At 35.8% G+C, this 21,930-nt stretch overlaps 1 protein-coding gene across 1 annotated transcript in view; it reads left to right on the top strand.

Annotated features, from left to right (window-relative positions):
• The first annotated feature begins 10,337 nt into the window (after positions 1-10,337).
• Positions 10,338-21,930, top strand: part of LOC135617462 (folate transporter 1, chloroplastic-like) — a 14,153-nt gene continuing 2,560 nt past the window's right edge. The window contains exons 1-7 of the mRNA XM_065117679.1: positions 10,338-11,188; positions 11,265-11,341; positions 12,239-12,315; positions 15,329-15,422; positions 19,184-19,277; positions 19,495-19,568; positions 20,929-21,039. Of these exons, the coding sequence (XP_064973751.1) occupies positions 11,068-11,188; positions 11,265-11,341; positions 12,239-12,315; positions 15,329-15,422; positions 19,184-19,277; positions 19,495-19,568; positions 20,929-21,039 (648 nt within the window). The 5' untranslated portion in view covers positions 10,338-11,067. The remainder of the gene's footprint in view (positions 11,189-11,264; positions 11,342-12,238; positions 12,316-15,328; positions 15,423-19,183; positions 19,278-19,494; positions 19,569-20,928; positions 21,040-21,930) is intronic.

Genomic DNA, 21,930 nt, shown 5'->3' with positions numbered 1-21,930 from the left:
ACGGCTAGCCGCGGCTGTTGCCAGCGCACGGCCACCGCCTCTGCGGCGGTTCCTACCCGCGCGTGGTTGCTGCCAGCGCGCGGCCGCCGCCTGTGCATGGCCTACTCACGCACTGCCGCCACCTGGGCTGTCTGCCTGCGTGCGGTCAACCGTCGCACGGACGAGGTTCTGTGATGCCGTGTGGGGTTCTGTGATGCCGTCGCGTGGACGGGTTCTATGATGTCGTCGTGTGGACGGGTTCTGTAATGCCCGCGTATGGGACGAATTCTGTAATGCCCGCATATGGGACAAGTTCTGTGATGTCGGCATATGGGACGAGTTCTATGATATCCGCATATGGGACGGGTTCTGTGATGTGTACGCTACTCGACGTAATCGTAGATTTGCAGCGAGGTCGACGGTGACCATTACTGCTTAGTAGTTCTTGGAAGATAAAGGTAATTATGCATCGTAAATTAATTTACAGATCTAATGCATGATTTCAAAAACCGGGCTCTGATACCAATTATTAGCATAATGATCTGTAATTATGCTATGTTAATAATGCGGAAATAACCTAAATGCCAGGATTGAAATCGATGCATAGATCTAATGCATCGATTTCAATCCTGGCATTTAGGTTATTTTATAGATCTAATGCATGATTTCAAATCATGCATGATTTATAGAGCCTAGTTTTTGAAATCATGCATTAGATTTGTAAATTAATTTATAGATTTAATGCATGATTTCAAAAACCTGGCTCTGATACCAATTATTAGTATAATGATCTGTAATTATGCTATGTCAATAATGCGAAAATAATTTAAATGCAAGGATTGAAATCAATGCATAGATCTAATTATACTATGCGTACCTTTTGATGTCATCCGTTCAGAGATCTTGTTTGATCTGCTAAGCACCGTGATCCAAGATTGCTGCAAGCTCCGTCTTTAATCCGATCGCGCTGTGGAATCTACAGGGAGTGCGGAGAGTAGACCCTTTCTCCTCTCTTCCTATCCTTTCACAAGACCCACACAGATTGATGGATTTGGGGAGAGGGTTTTGGGGAGAGAGTCGAGGAGAATAACAGACACACACTCAACCCCTAGAGATCTACGATGAGATCTCAGAAGATTTCATTCAAGGATATCTCCGAGGAATTGTTCCGTAGTGGAATTAGTCTATTGGCTAAAATATCTGAACGGAACCCAATTAGTTATTCTATGATATATCTTATTCAATTATAAAAGGACCACATATTCTAACATTAGAAATTAGATATATAATTGTTCGAGATTCTATACATGTACCTAATCGTCCTCATTTTTTAGAAAGATGTTGATAATTGTTGACTTCAAAGCCCAGTGATCATGACCTTTTAAGCACCATCTTTCTGTAATATGTGATTGTCATCGTTGCAAGGATTAGATGCAACTTTGCAAACAAATTAGAGAACCAAAATACTCTATGCTTACTGCTTGGTCTGTCGATTACCGATCTTTATGTGGAAACTACCATTTATGCTTCTTGATGATCATGATAATGATGATGTTCCTCTATCATAAATTGAATGCTGTGCAGACACTGTCATCGCCTTGCTTCAACTATGGCCTTTCCTTCTTATATCTTAGTAGTGGAGATGGACTGTTCTCTGCGTATTCCTACTTGTTATTACTTGTCGATTGAACACACCGGTAGGTGCTTAAGAATTAAGATGCACTATGTTTGGAGTCTGAAATTAGTACAAGTAATATGAATAAAGGGGTATAAATATGTCATTCCGAAAGATGTAAGCGGCTATATGTTATATCTCATACTTCATTTTCTTTCAGCCATTCTTTCACTAGCTAAATTACCAAGTCAACTTCTCATGTGCTAGGATGTAGTGAACCATGCTTTAGTAACAATATCAAGCATTGTTTGCATGTGACAGTTAATGAATCAATTTGCTATTCTGCTTTACCTAACTTTTTTTTTTTTTTTCCATATTGGGATCATACTTCGGCAGTTATGGATGTTAATTCTGCATTGGTTTGAAGGACACTTTACTGGTCTTCAATTAGGATTTCCTGATTTCTCACAAATAGAATTGACTAGTTTTCATTTTAGTTCTTAATTTGATAAGATGTTACTTCTATCCCTATTGAAATTCACGTCATGGTGAATTTTGTTTCGGCTTGTACTTTTATAAGATGTTGCCTCCACATATCGACCTACTTATGGCTGCATTCATGCAGATTAATGAGCTTGGTAGTATACATCATCCAATCATATCAAATCAGATCAGTATTCATGCTAAATTGAGTCATGTATGTTTCATATTCAATGTTATATCCATCTTGATATGCATTGTCAGCAAAGCTCTCTCTCTCTCTCTCTCTCTCTCTATTGTTAAAGGGAGTGAAGTGCTTAAATTCTTACAAGCTTTTCAGACTCTTTCTATAGCTAATTTGTATAATTCAAAGCATCATCCTCCTTATATTTTGCCAAGTTTCATAGGATATCCTTTCTGTAGCAATGGACATGGCACATTAAACTTTCTTCTTCATGAATTTTGATATTGAATCTCGTGTATGATTTGAATTTATGGAATATTATAGAAAATAATTTTTGAATATTTTTTTTTCTAATAAACCATTGGAATGATTTGGAGAAGAAGACTTTTTCCTTAAATGCTAGAGTTATGAACACTCTATTTTGTACTTTCGATAAAATTAAGTTTAATCGGGTTTCTACTTGTGAAACGACTTTCGAAATATGACACACTTTCGAAATCATACACGAAGGCACGAGTAAAGTAAAAGATTCTAAAATTAATCTTTTAATGCATGATTTTGAACTATTTTATATGAAACCAAGTGAAATCATTGGAGACATGTACACCCATTTTATGGATGTCGTCAATGGTTTAAAAATACTTGGTAGAAGTTTTTCGGATTTTGAACTCGTCAATAAGATTTTACGATCGCTTTCTAAAAATTGGGATTCGAAAATAATGGCAAAACAAGAATCAAAGACCCTGAACCATTTTCCAATTGAAAAACTCATAGGGTCTTTGATGACCTACGAAATAACATGTAATGCACACAAAGAACTTGAGAACTACATTCCAAAAAACAAGAAGGATTTTAGACTTAGAATAATTGAAGACCACTCGAGCATAAGCTCAAGTGACGGTGAACTTGAAACTTCTTTAATTTATTTTGATATTACATAATGCTTTTCATGAGTTATTCTTAAATTAATTTAGAAAAATTATATTTTTTTAAATTGCATGTTTAATTAAAATTCAAAAATATAATTGGATCATGCTTACCTTTCTAGTGATTTTAAAAGTAATAATAAAAATTATATATTTTATGATAAACAAATAAAATGATTTTGATTAAAAATACCTTATGAAATCATGCTTGATATTTTAATAATGCAATAAAATATTAGATATAAATCAAATGCTTGTACACCAAACAAGATGAATCATATTGTTTCTCGATTTTGATTGATGATGCTCTATGATTAATGAAATCATATTTGATTTAAATTAATGATTTGATATCATGCTTAATAAGTTTGTGTTTTGAATTTATGCATGATGATTCTTGAAATTTATGGATTGTCGATTTTTATGATAATAAACGTGGCCTTTTTGATTTTAAACTATGATGTATGTTTTCATACGAAAAAAAAAAAACTTGATCATGCTTATATGAAATCAATCACTTAAAATGAAATACATAAAAAGAAAAATATATCTTAATGAAAATATAATGATGACTTGAAAGCATGCTTAACTAGTTTATATTTTGAACTTATGCATGATAATTTTTGTAATCTTTTGAAAGTTCTTTTTTGGTGTTAATAAATGATGCATGGATTTGAAAGAAAATAATATGTATATATGAAATCAGTCAATAAGTTGAAACAAAAGGAGGAAAGCACTTTTTGAAAATTTTTTTTTCTCTGTCTTATCGATTTTTCACTAAGAGATCAATAAAATTATTTATGCCATTTTGAATCTATTTGAAAGAAATGTTAAGATTTTGATGATTTTGATGATCTGAATTTGAACAAGTTTTATCAAAATTATGATCTTGGTTTATTGGAATTACTTGAGATATTTTTTTTAATCAAGATCTCTTCTTTGTACTCCTATGATTTTTCTTGGTATTTTACTAAAGAGGATATTTTTGTATGTGAATCATAAGATTTCTTTTGCATGAATTGAAATCTTTTTCTCCTACATTTCCTTTTATGATTTACTAAAGAGAATATCTTTTTCGAAATTCATAACTTAAAATTTTATTTGAATATCTTTTATTATTTGATCTCCTAATATTTCTCATTGAATATTTAAGAGGAGATTTGTTAAAATGAATCATATCTTTTGGTATTCACATGATCTCATCCGTCATGATATGATTTTTTGGCTTTGTATAATTCCTTGTATTTATTAAGTATATCTCATCACCAAGTTCTTCTTAATATTCTTTGTGTGATGATATGAATGCATGCAATACTATGATTTTGACATTCATAACTTGATTTTTTGATGATTAAAATAATAACTAATTATAAATAGTGATTTGGTATTATGCATGCAATACTTCAACTTATGATATTGATACATACAATGATGAAATATTCATGATAAAAAAATTATTTTGACATTCATGACTTGATTTTTCATTTTTGTTATTTACCTTTGTTATGATTTGAAAATTATTGTAAAGGAAAAAAAAATCACAAAATTATTTTCTTCCCTACTTTTTGGACAATGACAAAGGGGGAGAAATTTTGCTAGCTTGTATACTTCAAGAAGAAGCAAAAAGCTTGCTCATCCCAAAAGATGTAAAAAATCTTGTCAACTTTTATAGGTGTAAAATTTTCTAGCTCACAAATTACAAGGAGAAAAACTTTATATGTAGCAAAATTACTAGCTTATTCAAAAATGATTCATGCAATACTTATGATTTTATTATGATGATGTATTTGATGTATTACATATCATATATGAGAATCATGATTAAAATTGCATTGACTTGAATTAAATTTAAATTCAAGGTTTATCTCAATTATGACATATTGAAATAAGAATGACACTTTATTTTTATCATAATTTAAAAATTAATGAATTATACCATTGTTTTGTTATTCCTTTTTTTTCTGTCAAGGACAAAGAAAAGATGTAAAAACATGTTAGCTTGCTCATGTAAAAAGAGAAGTACAGATTGCTAACTTGCATATTTCAAGAAGCAAAAGTTGCCTTGTTGAACATCTTAAATATTGCTAGCTTACATGATGTAAAACTTAAAATTTTTGCTAACTTGCAATGATGATAAAACTTGAGATTTATTATGCAATGATTTGAACTTAGATGTTTAAAAACACTTGCTAGTTACACTTCTCCTTTTGTTAACGACAAATGGGGAGAAGTACGATGTTATGCATAAGTTTATGATAATATGTTACTTCGATTTTTGAATCAAAGAGTCTCTATCAATATATGACATATTAATAGGAGGAGTTTGTTTAAACTCCGTCATCAATTGGTTATCATCATCAAAAAGGGAGAGATTGTTGAATCTCGAATTTTGATGATGAAACCAATTAATAAATATTTATGAATTAATCTGTATTTTGAATGACGTAGGATGCTTCGATCAGGATGAGACAATTAAAGCAGGAAGAATCATGTTGGGCTGGTGGAATATGTTAGAAGATTGGACGTCTAGTCGGAGGATCGGATGATGTATCGACAGAAGGCTTTAGGTCATGGATTCGGGCATCGGGCTAAGAAGAGTGGAAATTACGCTAAGGATATCGAAGTTATGAAGGTCAACTAGCCAATTAGGCAATAGGCTGCAAGAGAGGACGATGCGTCGAAGAATCAGATAAAGCATCGATGAATCGGATGAAGCGTTGATGGACTAATGACATGTCGAACAACATGATTCATGCTTAGTAATAATTATCTAGATCAAAGTGCATTTTTACATGTGTAAGATTAACTACGATAGCAAGACATAAAGCAAAATGAAGACTCGGAGTCAAGAACGTGATTTCGTTGAGAGTTCAAGAGTTCGTCGGAAGTCAGGACATTCATCGGAAGTTTTGTCAGAATTGATTGAGAAGTCTTAGAGCTTGCCAAAGAAGCTCATCGAAACTTACCAAGAAGATCATCATGAAGTCTAGGAGCTTACCGGGAGTCTGTTGGAACATTGCCGAGAGATCGTCGGAAGTTCGTCGGAAGATCGCCGTAAGAAACCTTGACTTACAGACTTTGTTTAGCTTAGTAAATATCTTAAAATTTATAGTTAGCACATAATAGGGATTATAATTGGGCCAACCCAATTAGGAGACAGTTGCGTCAAGTTTAAGCTGTGTTGGGCCAAGAGAAAAGTCCAAATAGTGACCAAACAAGTGAAACCATCATGGAATAGTCTCCGAGATTATGTCAGGTAGTGGTACCACTAGTCTCGGCAGTGGTACTACCCAGACTCATTCTCCGAGACTATTTGGATGGTGGTACTGCCCAATGTCAAGCTGTAGGCGGTGGTACCACCCATACCTTAAAATTTTGGGGGTTTGAATTTTGGGCTCCAAATTTGAATCCATTTAGGGCCTATAAATACACAAACTATTCCTACATAGAGAAGTAAGAAATATTGAGCAAAACCCTATGATTCTAAAGTTGTAAACTTTAGAAAGTTGAGTTCCCTCCTCCCAAAACTTAGAGAGAGTTATAAGGGAGATGTGAGAGGGATACCTTGTTAAAGAGGGTTATAAAAGGTTGTCTCCTAAACTTGTGAAAAGGAGAAGAGAGGTGTAAAAGGGTAGTTGGTCTTCACCCATTGAAAAAAGATCGATAGTGGATGTCGGTGGCCTCGACGGAAGAGGAATCGACAAAGTGGATATAGGTCATGACGATCGAACCACTATAAAAATATGATTTACGTTTTTCTTGTGCAAATTACTTTACTGCAAACCACTTTACTTACTTTATATCCACTATGCTCTTTCGTACGCTTTCAAAGTTAATACTTTTACGAAACAGTTTTTCGTCGGAAACGAATTTAATCGCAATGAAGTTTTGAATCGACGTAATTTTTACCGTTGCACTAATTCACCTCCCTCTTTGTACCGACTCTTTTCTTGACAAGTTTCTCATAGACTTTGCAATTTCTTTTTTGCACTAATTGATCAGTAATGACCATAGGATATTTCTGGAATAAGTGTCTTGCTTTTTTTTTTTTTTTTTTCCAAAAGTGCTAAATTCCTTTATTTGGGGTCTGCTTTACTATTCCTCGTCAGAAGTTTGAGAAATCAGGGTTAGGTAACCATAGACCATGGCCAACTTTTTTTCTTATTATAAAAATAGAAAGAACACATTTAGAATATATCTGGTATTCCATATCTTTGTCAATACAGAGTCTGTATATGTATATGTGGGAGTTTATGTAGTTAAGGTTGATTAGAAATTCATTTATGTTTTAATTCATAATATATAGCCCATAAAGAGTAGAGAGTATTTCATGAATGTTATCTTTCAGCATTGGACTTGCAAGTTGCTGTAATACGTTATGGTGTTTCTGTAAACCGAGTTATCCTTGATGAAGTTGTTGTTGATAGTTGTCAATTCACATGGATTTTAAAAGATATATTAGAGAAAAAAGTATTTTCCACTAGGAAAAAGAATCTTAATTACCGAAGCTAATTTAATTAACCTTAGGGATGTTGGATTATCAACTTGATTGTTCTAATATTTGATGTCAAGTATGCTTTGTATAGCAATCATTCAAGGAATTATAATCGATATAAACACTGGGGAAGATTTGTGTAGAATGAAAGGCTTGGGTTGGCTTTGATGGTGTTCGATAAGGCTTTCTCCATTGTCGCGAATTATGAGAAATTATTTTATCTCAAAAGGATTTTGATAGGATTCAAGATTCGCTTTCCTTATGAGCATGTAGGAATAATTAGTAAGAAAATAAAAGAGTAGAGGGATGGAGAGGAGCCATTGAGAAGTGATTTAATAATTCAAGCTAAATTAGCTTTATTATGCTCATAAAAATAATGGACGATAATCCTATTTAAATTTCAGCTGAAACTTCACAATTCTTAGAATTCAGTTTTTGATTAGGAAAATAATTAGGCAGCTGCTGCTTATCATTATTAAATCACAAATGGTATTGACTTTTATTGTTTTTTACCAGACATTTTCAATACACATACATGTAATGCTAGTGACTGCACTCTTTTCATTTAAGCATTATCCAGACCTTGGTTGATTAAAATAGGATGCATGGTGGTTCTCAAGTTCAAAAGAATGATTTGATGTACTGCAAACCATGATTTTAGCTGTGATGTAATTTTGGGACATGGTAATGAGGTATATAAAATACATGTGTATGTCTTATTTTGATCTTCATGTACAGATTTATAAAGTTATCCCAAGTACGTCGTTCATCATCGGATGAATTTTTTCGCTTACAGACTCTAGAGGCAGATTGTTAAAACATTCCAACTTTGAGGTCTTCCTGCTTGTTCTAGGATCCTGGATTATCTAAATATCGATGGATTTGATGAGTGATTTATATTGATAAGAGACATTTTTGCAATAATTTAGGGATCTCAGAAGAGAAGTCAATGAAAAAAAAGTACACCCAACTACACCTTAACACGGAGGCTTGTCCGCTATTGCCCGCAGGACCATCAGATAAGGAGATGTTGCAGCTCAAGCTACAAATAATCCCTTGTGAAAACATTGAAGAGATGACATATAGGAAATGACTCGATCTGACAGTGCAGCAGCACTAGAAAAGGCCTGGCAGTTAGGCGAGGCAAGCCAACTTGTAAAGGAAAAGCTCGGCCATTCTTCTTCCTCCGAACACAAGTGGCAATCCCCATGAAACAAGAAACAAGCAAGTTGAATGGACAAGATGTTTACATCTGGGGAAGAGAAGGAATTTTCATTTCTGAAAATGATCCACTGCTTTCCCTGAATAAGGCAGAAACCTCCTGATAATTCCTCCACAAACATGAACTAAATTAATTCCCTGAATTTAACCTTGTTACACTTGAAAATGAACTAAAATAATTCATTCAAAAAATCTATCCATTTAAATATTATTCAAGACTGTATTTCATTTCAAAATCAAGTGTATTTTGATGAAATTTATCTAAAACACTTTAAACATATATATTCATACCCACATATGATTGTGATATTCATTCATGTATTTTTTTTTTTATTTTTGAAGAACTATAATTTAAATTTTACAAGTACTTTTGGAGGAGGAGGAGGAGGAGAGAGGAGGAGTAGAACAAAGGAGGAGGAGGAAAGAATGGGTTCATGCATTTTGGTTCCATTGTCATTCAAACCAAAGAATAAGGATATTTTAGTCCAAATAAAAAAATAGAGATGCGACATAGACTATAGGGTAAAAAACCAATAGAAGGAAATTTTTTTTCAATGAATTACACAATAGTTTTAATAAAAAAATTCGTGCAAATATTGATATGTGCATCAGAAATAAAATACTTGAAAAACCTCATGCATTAAATTTTTTCATGCAAATTTTGATATGATGATTTTTATGCAAAACCTCATGCAACATTTTTTTTATAATAACTAATGTTTCAAGAATTTAGGTTTGAAATGAATAGTTGGTAACCATGCATAACTTTCAGCACAGAATCCTGCCATAAACATGTTTCATTAATGAAATCCTCAGGGTACACTAATTACAAAGTAACAACAAAAATGAGGTATATGATGGATTCAGAACCTCCACGGATTCAGGAGTGCTCTCACCAAACTGAAGCAATTCAAGAGTTGCATGTGGCCTGAAACACATCCTAAAGCAGTCAAATGTTTGTGGCATGCTGCAGAATGTTATTCCATCAATATCACACAGAATCAAGACTGAATGACTGTGATATCCTCAAATGCAAGCTGAAAAGAGGTGGAATATAGCTCTTCCACATGGTTGGGCCAGAGGAGTTGAGCAACTGCAGCCTCCAAGCCATCTTCCTGCTGTGTGTGTGTCTGTGAGATATAAAATGCCTGATAAGACTCTGTATTGGCCATGCAGCAACATTGCCCAGAGCATGCTCATGGTAATCCAATAGATACCCAGTCCACTCCCCGCAGGGCATGTACTGCCCACAGCTCTCATTCCTATAGAAGTCGGTCAATCTTCCTACTGCATCCACGAATCAAAGGGTTGTCCTTCACCAGTCCAGCTCGAAAAGCTTTAGCATCATAATCCATTAAGACACCGTCACAAATGTATTTGAGAAGAGGTTTATCCCAACCTCCCCAAATGCCCCAACAATGCCTCTCTGACAATTCTTTCAATGGAATGCTCATATCCTCTTTCAATATAACTTTGTGCGCTTGATAACCATTCAGGTCTGTTCACTGCAAATTTGTAGAGCATACAGCCAGCGTCAGTCCAGTGTTAGCAGGGAAAGGAGGCTTCTGTTGTTGGTTTCCCTTGTTTTCCGTCAAGGCTCTCTGGTAAAGTGTTTTCTCTTCATCGCAGATTTAAGCTGCAAGCAACATAGTGTACATGTACGTCAAGGATCCAGCTTGATAAGCTTCCTTCCTAGTCTTCAACCGCTCTTTTACATACTCCTCTTTCACCCAATTTATGGCAATTTATAGGAGAGGATCATGCAAGCTATACAGGTTAGTGAAAAGAACGATCTTTTCCATCCTTTGGATCACCAAAATGGATCTTTTCCGGAGTTGGAGGTGGTAGTGGGGTCTGAGGAGCACTTCCTGTTGCAGCAGCCTGAGTGCTGAAGCATAATTTGGTCTCCAGGCGTCGTAACGGCGCGAATGGATCAGCCGGTCACACCATGAGAAGCGGGGCAGGGAGAGATGGGAATCGCAAGGTTTACGGGATGGTGGCGCGGCCTGGGATCACGCGTGGCGGTGACCCTGTGGAAGCCGAGGAATAAGGGTTTCCACTTCAGTCGGACCGGGCCCGGCCTCCTTGGGGTCGGCCAACTTTGCGGCCTATTTAGATGTTTGTTTTCCGAGGTTAGCCTTTTGATGAACGGACCATAAAGCACTCGATGCCGCCCGCGGACGAAGCGGAGAGGTGGAAGTGGGAAAACGCCGCCGCCGGCGCCGTCGCAGGGTTCGCCACAGTCGCCGCCCTCCATCCCCTCGACGTTGTCCGTACTCGCTTTCAAGGTCTTCTTCTTGTCTCTCTCCTCCGATCTCTCTGCCCTTCGTAGGTCTCAGACGATCTTCTCTTTCCCTTTATTAGTTACCGATGGACGAGCTTCGCATCTTCCGCTCTACAGGAACACCGCGCACGCTATTTATACTATTGCTAGAACCGAGGTTGGTTATTTCTGTTCTCCTTGCTTATTGTTTGTTTGTTATTATTCCTCTGAAATATGACATGTTACAATGTATTTATGATGGAGCAATCAACCAAAATTTAAGCCAAGCTGATAAAAGCAAGAATTTTGATTCAAATGATTAGCTTAGTGGATAATACACTTGAACTGAATAATCTGAGTAACCGTAACTATCATACTTGAGGCTTATTTGAAATATCAAGAGTCAGTATTAAACAACAGAGGAGGCAAGATCTTTCAGGGGCAGCACATATATTGTCTGGATGCAAGAATTTCACTATGAATAATTAGATACATTAAGTTGTAATCTAAACTCAAATATGTCCAAATTTGGTAATTAGTTGACAATTAATCTCTCACAATGAGTTCCATATTCCTAACTTTCTTTTACTAGGTTTTATAAATCATAATCTTATTCCATATCTGTTAAAATTTGGCAATCATACAATGAAATAATATGTAATAAATGACCATATTCTACCAACTATATATTTCAAACTCGGTCATTTCCAATCTGAGTCGGTCGAGTTGGAATAGGATTAGTCAAAGACAGTCTGATACTTCTCGAGAAATTGGGATCAGCCAATATCCATTGGGTTTGGCCAGAAATCATCTAGGATTTGCTGATTGAATAGGATTTGGGAGGCCTATTAAAGGAAGCATATATTTGTTGATCAAACTGGTTTGTGGTCTCTGATACCCCTGGTGATTCCAATCTTGAATTTGATATTTTTCATGTCAGCATATTTTGTGCTGGATTAAAATATAATTTCTGACATTATTATTATTGGTTTCGGGGATTTTCCTAATTAAGTATTTACTTTGTAGCTTAAAGTGGTAATTATCTTGGTAACAATTAGATGTTGCATTTTTCTAGGGCTTCAAAGGGCTATATTCAGGTTTTTATCCAGCAGTCTTTGGATCTACCATTTCGTGGGGCCTCTACTTCTTCTTGTAAGTAATGTTGGATTTTTTTTTTCCTCTAGTTGATACACCAAATGTGGAAGCAACAAGATATTATACTAAATCTCTTGTAGTTGTTCTAAAGCCCTCATGTAGTTGTTTCCTCAATGTTTCTAAATTTCAAAATGCATAAGTTATTCTCCCAACTACTTTATGTGTTTTACCTTCTTAAATTTGTGTCGCCATAATGTTGTGGAAGCACGATGTTGGCTTATGGTGCACTATGCTTGCCTATGGCCAACATGAGGTCACCATTGAACAAGTGAGGCATTAAATTTCCTTGAAATAGAGTTGGAATGGATTTGGAATATTGTGCTGCACTACGCTTACTGGAAATCAGTGGCAATACGTGCAAGATGGCAAGTAAATGGCTTTGTCGTAAAAGACACCCTGCTTCCCCCATCTCATGGTTTCATTTATCATCAGCATCGTCAATCCTGATGCATTAGTGGTGATCTGCGAAGATGGAGATTGAGTTAGTATCACAGTCATGAGCATTGAAGACAAAGCTTTACTTCGGAAACAAAACTTTTATGATTTTTGTAATATATGTCAAGCTGCGAGTGGTTGGTTCTCAAATCCTTGCCAAGTTCTTTCTCTCTTTCTAATTGAGTCTTAGCATGAGCATTCTTGGCAATATGCTTGAGGGTTAGCAAAACTATGAACCAGGTGTCAGCCATTAGTTCACCTTGAGTACTATCTTTAATTGTGTTGAAACTAGGAATTACTTTTTATATTTTTTTCACTATAGAAGTTGATTAGTATGGACAGATATTTGCATGAGTGTGTGAGATGCATATAAGAAGTGTGCACGGATGATATTCATACATGTGGTTGTTTTTCTAACTGAGCTCGATAGGCCAATCTAGTGTACAAGGTGTTGGGAAATTTAGGGCGACATCACATGTGCAACGGAAGAATAGAAAACAAAATCCCAAAATTTCCTGCAGAAAAAGAAAGTTTCATCGTTGTGTGAAGATTGATGTGCAAGAACCCGTAAAATCGAAAACTACACGTATAAGAAAGATGTGTTACCTAGGGAGATCATATATCTCTGAAAACCTGTAGATCTGTGGGAGAAGATGAAGGAAGTCAACTGTCCTCCTCTTTAGTGGTGATTCACATGGTAAGGGCTGCGAAGACACTCCTCAAATCGTTGAACAATCTTCCTTTCCATACGCACCATGCGATCAAGAAGGGCTCGGCCCTTCTTGCTATCCACATACAGCAAACAGGTGTTGCTGGCTAAGGAGGAGAGGGGGAGAGGAGAATAGGAGGTGGCAGCCAAAAGGGGTCTAGCCTATGGCCCTTTGATTCCCTCCTATTTATAGAGGCTCCCTGTCAACTTAACCCTAATGGATCCTGCCCTATTGGGTACTGGATCTCCATCCAACTACCCAAGCCTCTTGAATTAGTGGATTTCTACCCAATAATCTCTCATTGACTCTTATTGGATCTTATCCACAAGATCCAATAATTCAGGGGCATACTACATATTGGATATCTTATTGAATTACTACGAACGTACTAGGCCACTATGTTGCAATCTCTAGATAATATAGGGGAATCCAATCTATTGGACTTGTTTGTCCTCAATTACTATGTATATATAGTCTCTTATTCATCTAATATCTCAAAATCTGTATTCTAGGTATGGTGCTGTCAAGCTCATATGATTTCTAGTCGAGCCTTGTTATAATTGGATGCTCTCGGAGAACTTTCTCTCTTAATCCGAATGACCTTGGCTAGGGATTTGTCTGAGTAAGAACGCATAAGATATTCCTCTCATGACATCGAGAGTGGATGATCCTATATCGACACTCAATAGCCTTCGTAAGATTAGTTGTCACTCTCGATGACTAGATATGTCAGATCTGGAACTTCTAGGCCTATAAGTCCGGTATCAAAGAGTGAAGTACTCATACAGGACATCCTTGGTGTCTCAAGCCTAAGGACCAGATACACCATTAGGATGACGAGATCATTGTCTGACAATAAGGTATCATCAACCATCTAGCATTCCGTGAGTGAATCGATCGGTGAACTCATTCTCCAATAAGCAGCTGCACCGTATCCCTAGTGTCCTCACACGAGCAACTATGAGACTAGTCGCTTCTATCATATGGATGGGTATACAACACACTAGTTTATTCGGTTATCTCAATGTTTCTCTCGAGTAATTTACAATCAGGATTATTTAGGGTTTGTGTTTAATGGTAAATCGGTTTCATTATCGTGATCTCATTACAATCCGATTTTCACTACACAAATCCATGGACATCACAATATATATGTAACGGGTAATATAAAGTAGAAAAAATGTCAAATATATAATAAACAAAAAGAGTGCGTATCATGTCACACGTGTCATCACTCACGTGATTAACTTGCAGGACACTTATGACTAGCACAAGGTTCCCGTAAATTTGGGTTTATAAGTCTTACGCTTTACCTCGAGTCACCATGTTGCAAAGGAACAACCTTACCATTTGTACCAAGGCTCATCCTCTTTAATGAAACTTCTTGGTGGTAAAAATTCATGTAGTATAAACATGATGCTTATATCTGCATGTTTCTGTATATATACAAAAATGACCAAAAACCCAGCAGCAAAGTCTTTAGACCATCCATTAGCACTAAAGAAGTTTCAGGTTTCATACTCTACATTCCAAAGTGGGCCTCTGATTTTGCTTGTATGAATGTTTTCTTTCTTTTTACTGTCTCACTCAGCATCTGCAGCTGGCTCCTAATTTATTGCTAAACTTTCCCCTTTCTTTAAACAAGAATTTTTTTAGTTTCCTTATGCAATGAAATTGCTGTTGGTTAGTTCTTGTGAAAACTTTTGCATTTAGTGTTCATGTCATTACAGTAGATGAAACATATATGCTTCTGTTGTCTTGTTCCTCTTTGATGCCTGACTTCATCAATGAATTGATGTAGTTGATTTTTATATTGTTGATTATATGGATCACTTTCTGGGCAAGAAGTTTTTTCTTTTTTTCAGCTATAGCAGAGCAAAACAAAGGTACTTAACAAGGAACAATGAGCAGCTCAGCCCCAGCTATCATCTTCTCTCTGCAGCTGAAGCTGGTGTTTTGGTCAGTACTTTAGCTGTTTTATGATCATCCATCTAGTTTGCATTATCTTGCAACAGTTTTACACACTATCTTCTCACTTGTAAATTCATCAAATAGACACTTTGTCATGTCAGATAAAATATCTCTTTTTTTGTGATTACTACAGCCAATTGATAATGTTGTGGCTCTCTATGTTTCAGAGATTAAATTAATCTTGGATAATGAATCTGGATGTAATCTTGTGTGTTTATTTGCTTTGTATGATCTATCAACACATCATAGATGTTGATTCGACCAAGTCTTTCATATATTCAACCTATATATTAATGTATCTGCCTTAACTTTGTTGCATATCTGGTGATTTCTTAGTAATGCAGAAATAAGTTAATTAACTAGTTTCTTGGTCTTTGTGTTTATCTAAATTTATAATTACAGTTTTTGTATGTTATTTCATTTATACGACAGCCGGTCATCTAGGAACCTCGTGAACTCCCAAACAAAAAAGAGATGTATATAGTTTACTAAATTATAAGATTAATGAGTCTGTTTAAGACAATGACTTGATGTATTATTATGATAACAATAGAGCAATCAACTGCCTCTATTTGTCTTAGAGTTTCTTATGAAGTTATGATAATTGTTAGCATGCTCTTTGTTCAAATAGTTGGTGGACTCCTTTGAGATGTAGAGGTTGCCTCCTCCTGAAAAGGTCAAAGAAATGTCTTCACCCAACTTGGTTCCGCATCTTAGTGACTCCAGCTGATCTACCCATGCATAGTATAGAAGGTGGGATCTGTCTGGTATGGAGTTGATGTGCACAGAAAATATAGTGGGTATACTATCCCATTGTCTCTTCCAATGGAGGGAAAGGGTGCATGCTGGCATGCACAACCACAAGCTTGTACTAAGGGTTTCGGCAATTGTTGTAAGAACTATATCATGATTATTGTACAATTATATAAAGGGTATGCCTTAACCAATAATATGAAGACTGCCTTAAATATTTGTAGATTTCATAAATGATTGACCGATATCATTTGGATCATCCTATTTTGAATGAATTATCTCAATGATAATTGCATCTGAATGATGCATTACAAATCAAAATGCTTTCTAATTTAAGACCATTTTATATCTTCATAATTTAACAATTTGACATATTGTCCTTTTGTTGACATTTTGATCAGTTGCAGAATTAGACACATATTTTACTTGTTGACCAGTCGTTATAAAGGCAGCTAGAACAACTGTTCAACAACTTTGCTCAACAATACATTAGGCATTAATTTGGGTGATATGGTAATGGTGCAAGATTTGGAGGTTTGATGTGATTTTTAAAATTCCAATCAGACAATGATTTAAAAAGCGCTAGGCGCCAAAAGGCGCCAAGGTCCAAAAATGCCCGAGGCGCTAGGCGCTCGCCCGAGCGAAGCGAGACGCTAAAATATAAAAATATATAATATAATTAATAAATATAATTATTTAAAATTTTAAATAAAAATATGCTATTAAATTAAGAAAATCTAAGATATAAAATTAACAGTATTAAGAAACCTAGCAATAATTTCAAATAAATAAAAATTAACAGTATTAAAATCAAAATAATATATTATTAATCTATTAATAGCATTGAAAATTAATTATTTTAAATAAACTTAATAATATTAACAGTATACAGTATACGTATACTGTTAAAAGGAAGTGTAAAGGAGTGCTGAGCGTACTGACTGAGAAAAGAGGAAGCGACAGCGGCGAGCAGTGGGAGGCACGAGCGGCGACAGCGGCGAGCAGCGGCAGGCGGCAACGGGAGCAGGAGCGGCGAGCGGCGGGAGGCGCGAGCGGCGACAGCGGCAGCGTTTACGAGCAGCGACAACAACGAGTTGCGATAACGGAAGCGTTTACGAGCAGCGACAGCGGCGAGCAGCAAGATCGGGATCAGGATCGAGATTGGGAGCGGCAGCGACGAGGGTTAGGGTTGGGTTCTCACTTATATCGATTTTAGTTGGTTCGATTAAACCAACTAACCATCAGAGACCGAACCAAACCTAAAATCTTGGTTTGGTCGCCTTGGTTAACCCAGGCGCTCGCCCGAAGCGCCCAGCGCTTGGGCTTGGGCGAGCGCCCAGGCGGTGCCTGTTTGAAGCGCGCCGCCTGGGAGATTAGCGAGGCGCTCGGGCCTCGCCTCACCTCGCCCGAGCGCCTAGGCGAGCGCCCGAGCGCCTTTTTAAATCATTGCAATCAGATCCAATAAAGGGCCTTGATTTGATCTTTGATTACGGAATTAGGACTTGTAATTGCATCAGTAACTCACAATGCTAGCCCAGAGCCGTGATGTGAGATTGGACTTATTTGTCACTTGAGATTGAAATAAGGTCAACATAACCCGAAAAATATGAGTTGCCACCCATGGTAGGCAGGCTGATGGTATTGGCAAAGAAAGGCTGATGGAGTAAGAACAGGGGCATGGTGGTAGTAGCAGACAAAGAAAGCTAAGGGGAAAGGAGATGGGGAGAAAGAGAAAGCTGAGGATCTTAGGTGACAAAAATAGAAGTATAGAACAGCAAATGATAAAAGAGGATTAGGAAATTGATATAGGAAGAGCTAACATTTATAGTTATTCCTCTGTTGCGTATTTGGATTCATATCGGAACATGTTGCTGGACACCTCCATTTGATCCTAGCGTAATTCATGCTTGAGCTCAAGTTTCACAGCGAAAAGACTACACCAGGGTGCAAATATGCATATCTCAAACCCTTTCTTAAAAGAAAAAGGAAAGGAAGAAAAGAAAACGAAACCCTATACTTGACCTCTATACCTTCAGGTTGTTTTGGTCAAATTGCACCGTTATTGATTTCTATTAGTTTGGGAGTCATTTTGGTTCAAATAAGAGGAATAAATGAATATGTAGCTTATCACGCTTGGTGAACTTTAGTTATTCAGAAAAATAATAGCATCAGTCCTTGGCATATTTTGGTTGAGGATGTTTCGCATTTGGACTAATGGATATCTTCTGTAGGTACTTAAAATATGAGCTAAGAGTCTGTAGACTAATTATCTCCAATTCTTTTCATTTTATCTTTTGCTTTTGGCATAATGACTGGCAGATGTATCTTTGCTGGTGGCGAATGTTATTTCTCAGGCTGCCATGATGGTTGCAGGCGGTGTTGTTATTGTTATTATGTCAGGTGATAATAAATGCTGTTGTAGGCACTTCTTCTGTAACTTTGTGATTGTAGTCAGTGGACCAAGCCAGTTGATTGTTTATTGCCTGAGATTTTCAAACAAGTTCATGTAGGCAACGACATTTGTGTTAGTGAGTTCGTGTAGGCAACATGTGTGTGTTAGTGTATCGTAACCGAAGAGGGATCTATGTATTGTAGCTGAAGAGGGATCTGATACAAATGAGCATAAGATTGGTCTAACAAACTAAGAGTTGATTGTCAAGGCTAAAAGCGGAACTGCTCTACCAGTGTGTTCTCCCTCCCTCGTGAGTTCCTAATCCCTTCGTTTCCTGTAAAAAAAGAGGGAAAAAAAGAATGAATGAGAAAAAGAAGTGAACGGATATCCAATAATGATCCTTGATTGTTTAAGGTTCACAATTGGTTTGGTGATTTCATTTAATTAAACTTGACTATAGTGGTCTAACTATTTTACATGGTTTCATGTCGAATATGTGACAGTTCTGATATTGAAAATAATGAGGATATTACATTTTGATTGCCAATTTAATTGTATGCTGACCAACACTTATTTTATTTGATGATGCAAACTCTCTGACCAGGTATCCTTGTTTACCAATCCTATTTGGCTTGTAAAAACCCGAATGCAGCTCCAAACACCTCACCAAGATTATCGGCCATATTCTGGACTGTATGGTATGTTTTTTTTCAATTTTATTTCCACGAAGTCCAGGGATTTGAGAATTGCTAGATTAATGCATACCACTTGAGCAACATACCTGGTATAAATAATTAAATAATATCTCATAAATTCCTCTTATTGCTTCATTGTTTGATATTCTTCCTTTTAGCAAGTCATTATTGAGTATATAGAAATTACTTAAACATCTGTATACTTGTTATGTAAGGTCAGATGCTTTGAGGACCATTTTAAAAGAGGAAGGATGGAAGGGACTTTATAGAGGGATTGGACCGAGTCTTCTGCTTGTATGTAATTTGCTATTTGTTGATTCTAAATGTAAACTATTCCAGTTTTGCAATTTACAGTCTTCTATATCTTTTACTGTGCTTGTTTGCTCACGACATATCTTGTTTGCTTGATGTCGTGCTATCTGTGTTTCTTTTTCTGATTTAGTGGATATGTTGCCATGCATTCCCTAATCTTTTAACATGAACTGTTAGTTCTTTCTCAGCTGTGGCACCAAGAAGTGAATGAGATCTAAATGTTCCTGCCGTCTTTTTAGTAATGTCTGCCTGATATTAGTCCTTACTTTATGGTTTTAAATTGCACCCATAGGGATAATAATTTCTTAAGGATTATATGTTTCTTTGGTTAATAGCTAATACTTGTAGGTTATTCTGTTATTTATCTTATTCTGATACTCAATTCGCTAACCTTTTAGATCGTGAAAACCATCACTCGAGACTTATTAGAATCCACCTTTGATTTAGAAGACTATGAACTCATGCTAGATCACTCATTTATAAATGTCTGATGTGTGTTTGTGGATTGAAGAATCAGGTTCAAGAATTGCCATGGCATGTACCATGTACATTGTTGCTTTGTAGCGCTGTTTTCTTTTATTTATCTCTTCTCTAAAATATATCAATAGATATGGCTCCTATCACATTCTATACTCATAATATGTGAAATGCATAATTATCATTTGGCTACTACACTAGTTTCAGGCATCATATGATGGAGGAAAGGCTAGTTATCATGTGTATGGACATAATGGGATTTCCGTGCATATTAGGTGAAAGGGAGTTTATGATACTATGTTTTAGTCAAGGATTAGGTTTTCTGTCATGCCAACCATATGGGCAACACATATTACTCTTCTAGAGAAACAAAAGTAAAACCGCTACATATAGCCCCTACTTATTAAATTTGTATATCTTTAACCAACTTGTGATGCATTGGTTTTGACAATTTGAATTCCAATTATGTAACATAAAAATTAGGCTTGCTTATATATGTCTGATAAAGGAGGCATCTAAGAACAGAAGGTTCTTGTTTGCCAGAAGGCTAGTGGTTTGCATGCCAGAATGTTAGGAATTTTTTGTTGGATTTCTCACTTTATTTGGCTCATTCAATTTTATTGACTTCTCACTTAATGGTTAATATCTGCAGTTTTGCATTCAACTTTTGGCCTTATATTCCTGTTAGCATTTGTCGTCGACTACTTTGTGACGAATTATTCCTTTAATCTCTCTACCTATATTTTGTAGTATTAGTTGTTGCTGTCGCTATCATCGGCTACTTATGATGAACTGTTCTTTTAATTTCTCTACCTATATTTTGTAGTATTAGTGGAAATTTTGATGCTTGTTTATCCTCTGTTAGGTTACTCATGGTGCAATCCAATTTACTGCTTATGAGGAGCTCCGTAAACTTGCTACTTACATGAAGGGCAAAGGTGGAAAGGCAAAAATTACTGAAGGTGATACCCTACTGGTAATATTCTCACTAATGTGTTTTAGGAAGTAGACACTATAGTTTGAATATGTACAAATGACAACCTCAGATGGATTGTGTATCTTTTGTATATTGTGTTTATGCTTGAAAATTCACTATTTCAAAGGTTAACTTTCAAATTTCTCCTTTTAATCGGATAAAATGGTCATAAGCTTAACAAGTGATTGATAGTTGGGAAGATATTGCATATATATCTTTTGCAAAGGTAAGTGGCATAGATGGGATTTGACCTAGGACCTTGCTATCGACGATCAAGGTTTTTGTTATCTGACATCTTAAAATCTTTGATGCTAGATATTATATATATTACTTATAAATTCTTTATATTTTATAAAGAGAAGGTGTTTATGACGTCTTTTAGCTAGTCAAGGTTTTTATCAATTGAAGTATCTGACATCTTAAAAAAAATGATTCTAGATATTATATATATTGCTTATATATTCTTTATACTTTATAAAGAGAAGGTGTTTACGAATTATTTTTGCTAAATAAAAAAAAAATGATCTGTCAGATAAACTAAACATCAGTTCCGTCTTAGCTGAATTTTTGCGCTTCAGAACCCCTAACCTGGACAGAAATTTATGTTTTACCATATCAATTTTGACACTTTGCAAAACAGAAATTGCAAAATCTTATAGTATCAGTTGCAATACAGAAATTGCAAAATTTTGACGATATGTTTTTTGTCAGTTGAATAAAATCTTCTAGCATCAGATTCAACTAATTCTTTTGGTAGTTCCATTATGTGTAAATAGCATCCTTTTTCCGATATGTATGGATGTAGATATCTGCATCACCTAAAAATGTTCTCTTTGGTAGCCAGCAATGGAAGGTACCATCATAACTTGTGTGATTGCCATCTTTTATCAA

This window comes from Musa acuminata, chromosome BXJ2-7 (genome assembly GCF_036884655.1).
Source record: "Musa acuminata AAA Group cultivar baxijiao chromosome BXJ2-7, Cavendish_Baxijiao_AAA, whole genome shotgun sequence".
Taxonomy (NCBI): Eukaryota; Viridiplantae; Streptophyta; class Magnoliopsida; order Zingiberales; family Musaceae; genus Musa; species Musa acuminata.
This window is presented reverse-complemented; position numbering and strand designations above follow the sequence as displayed.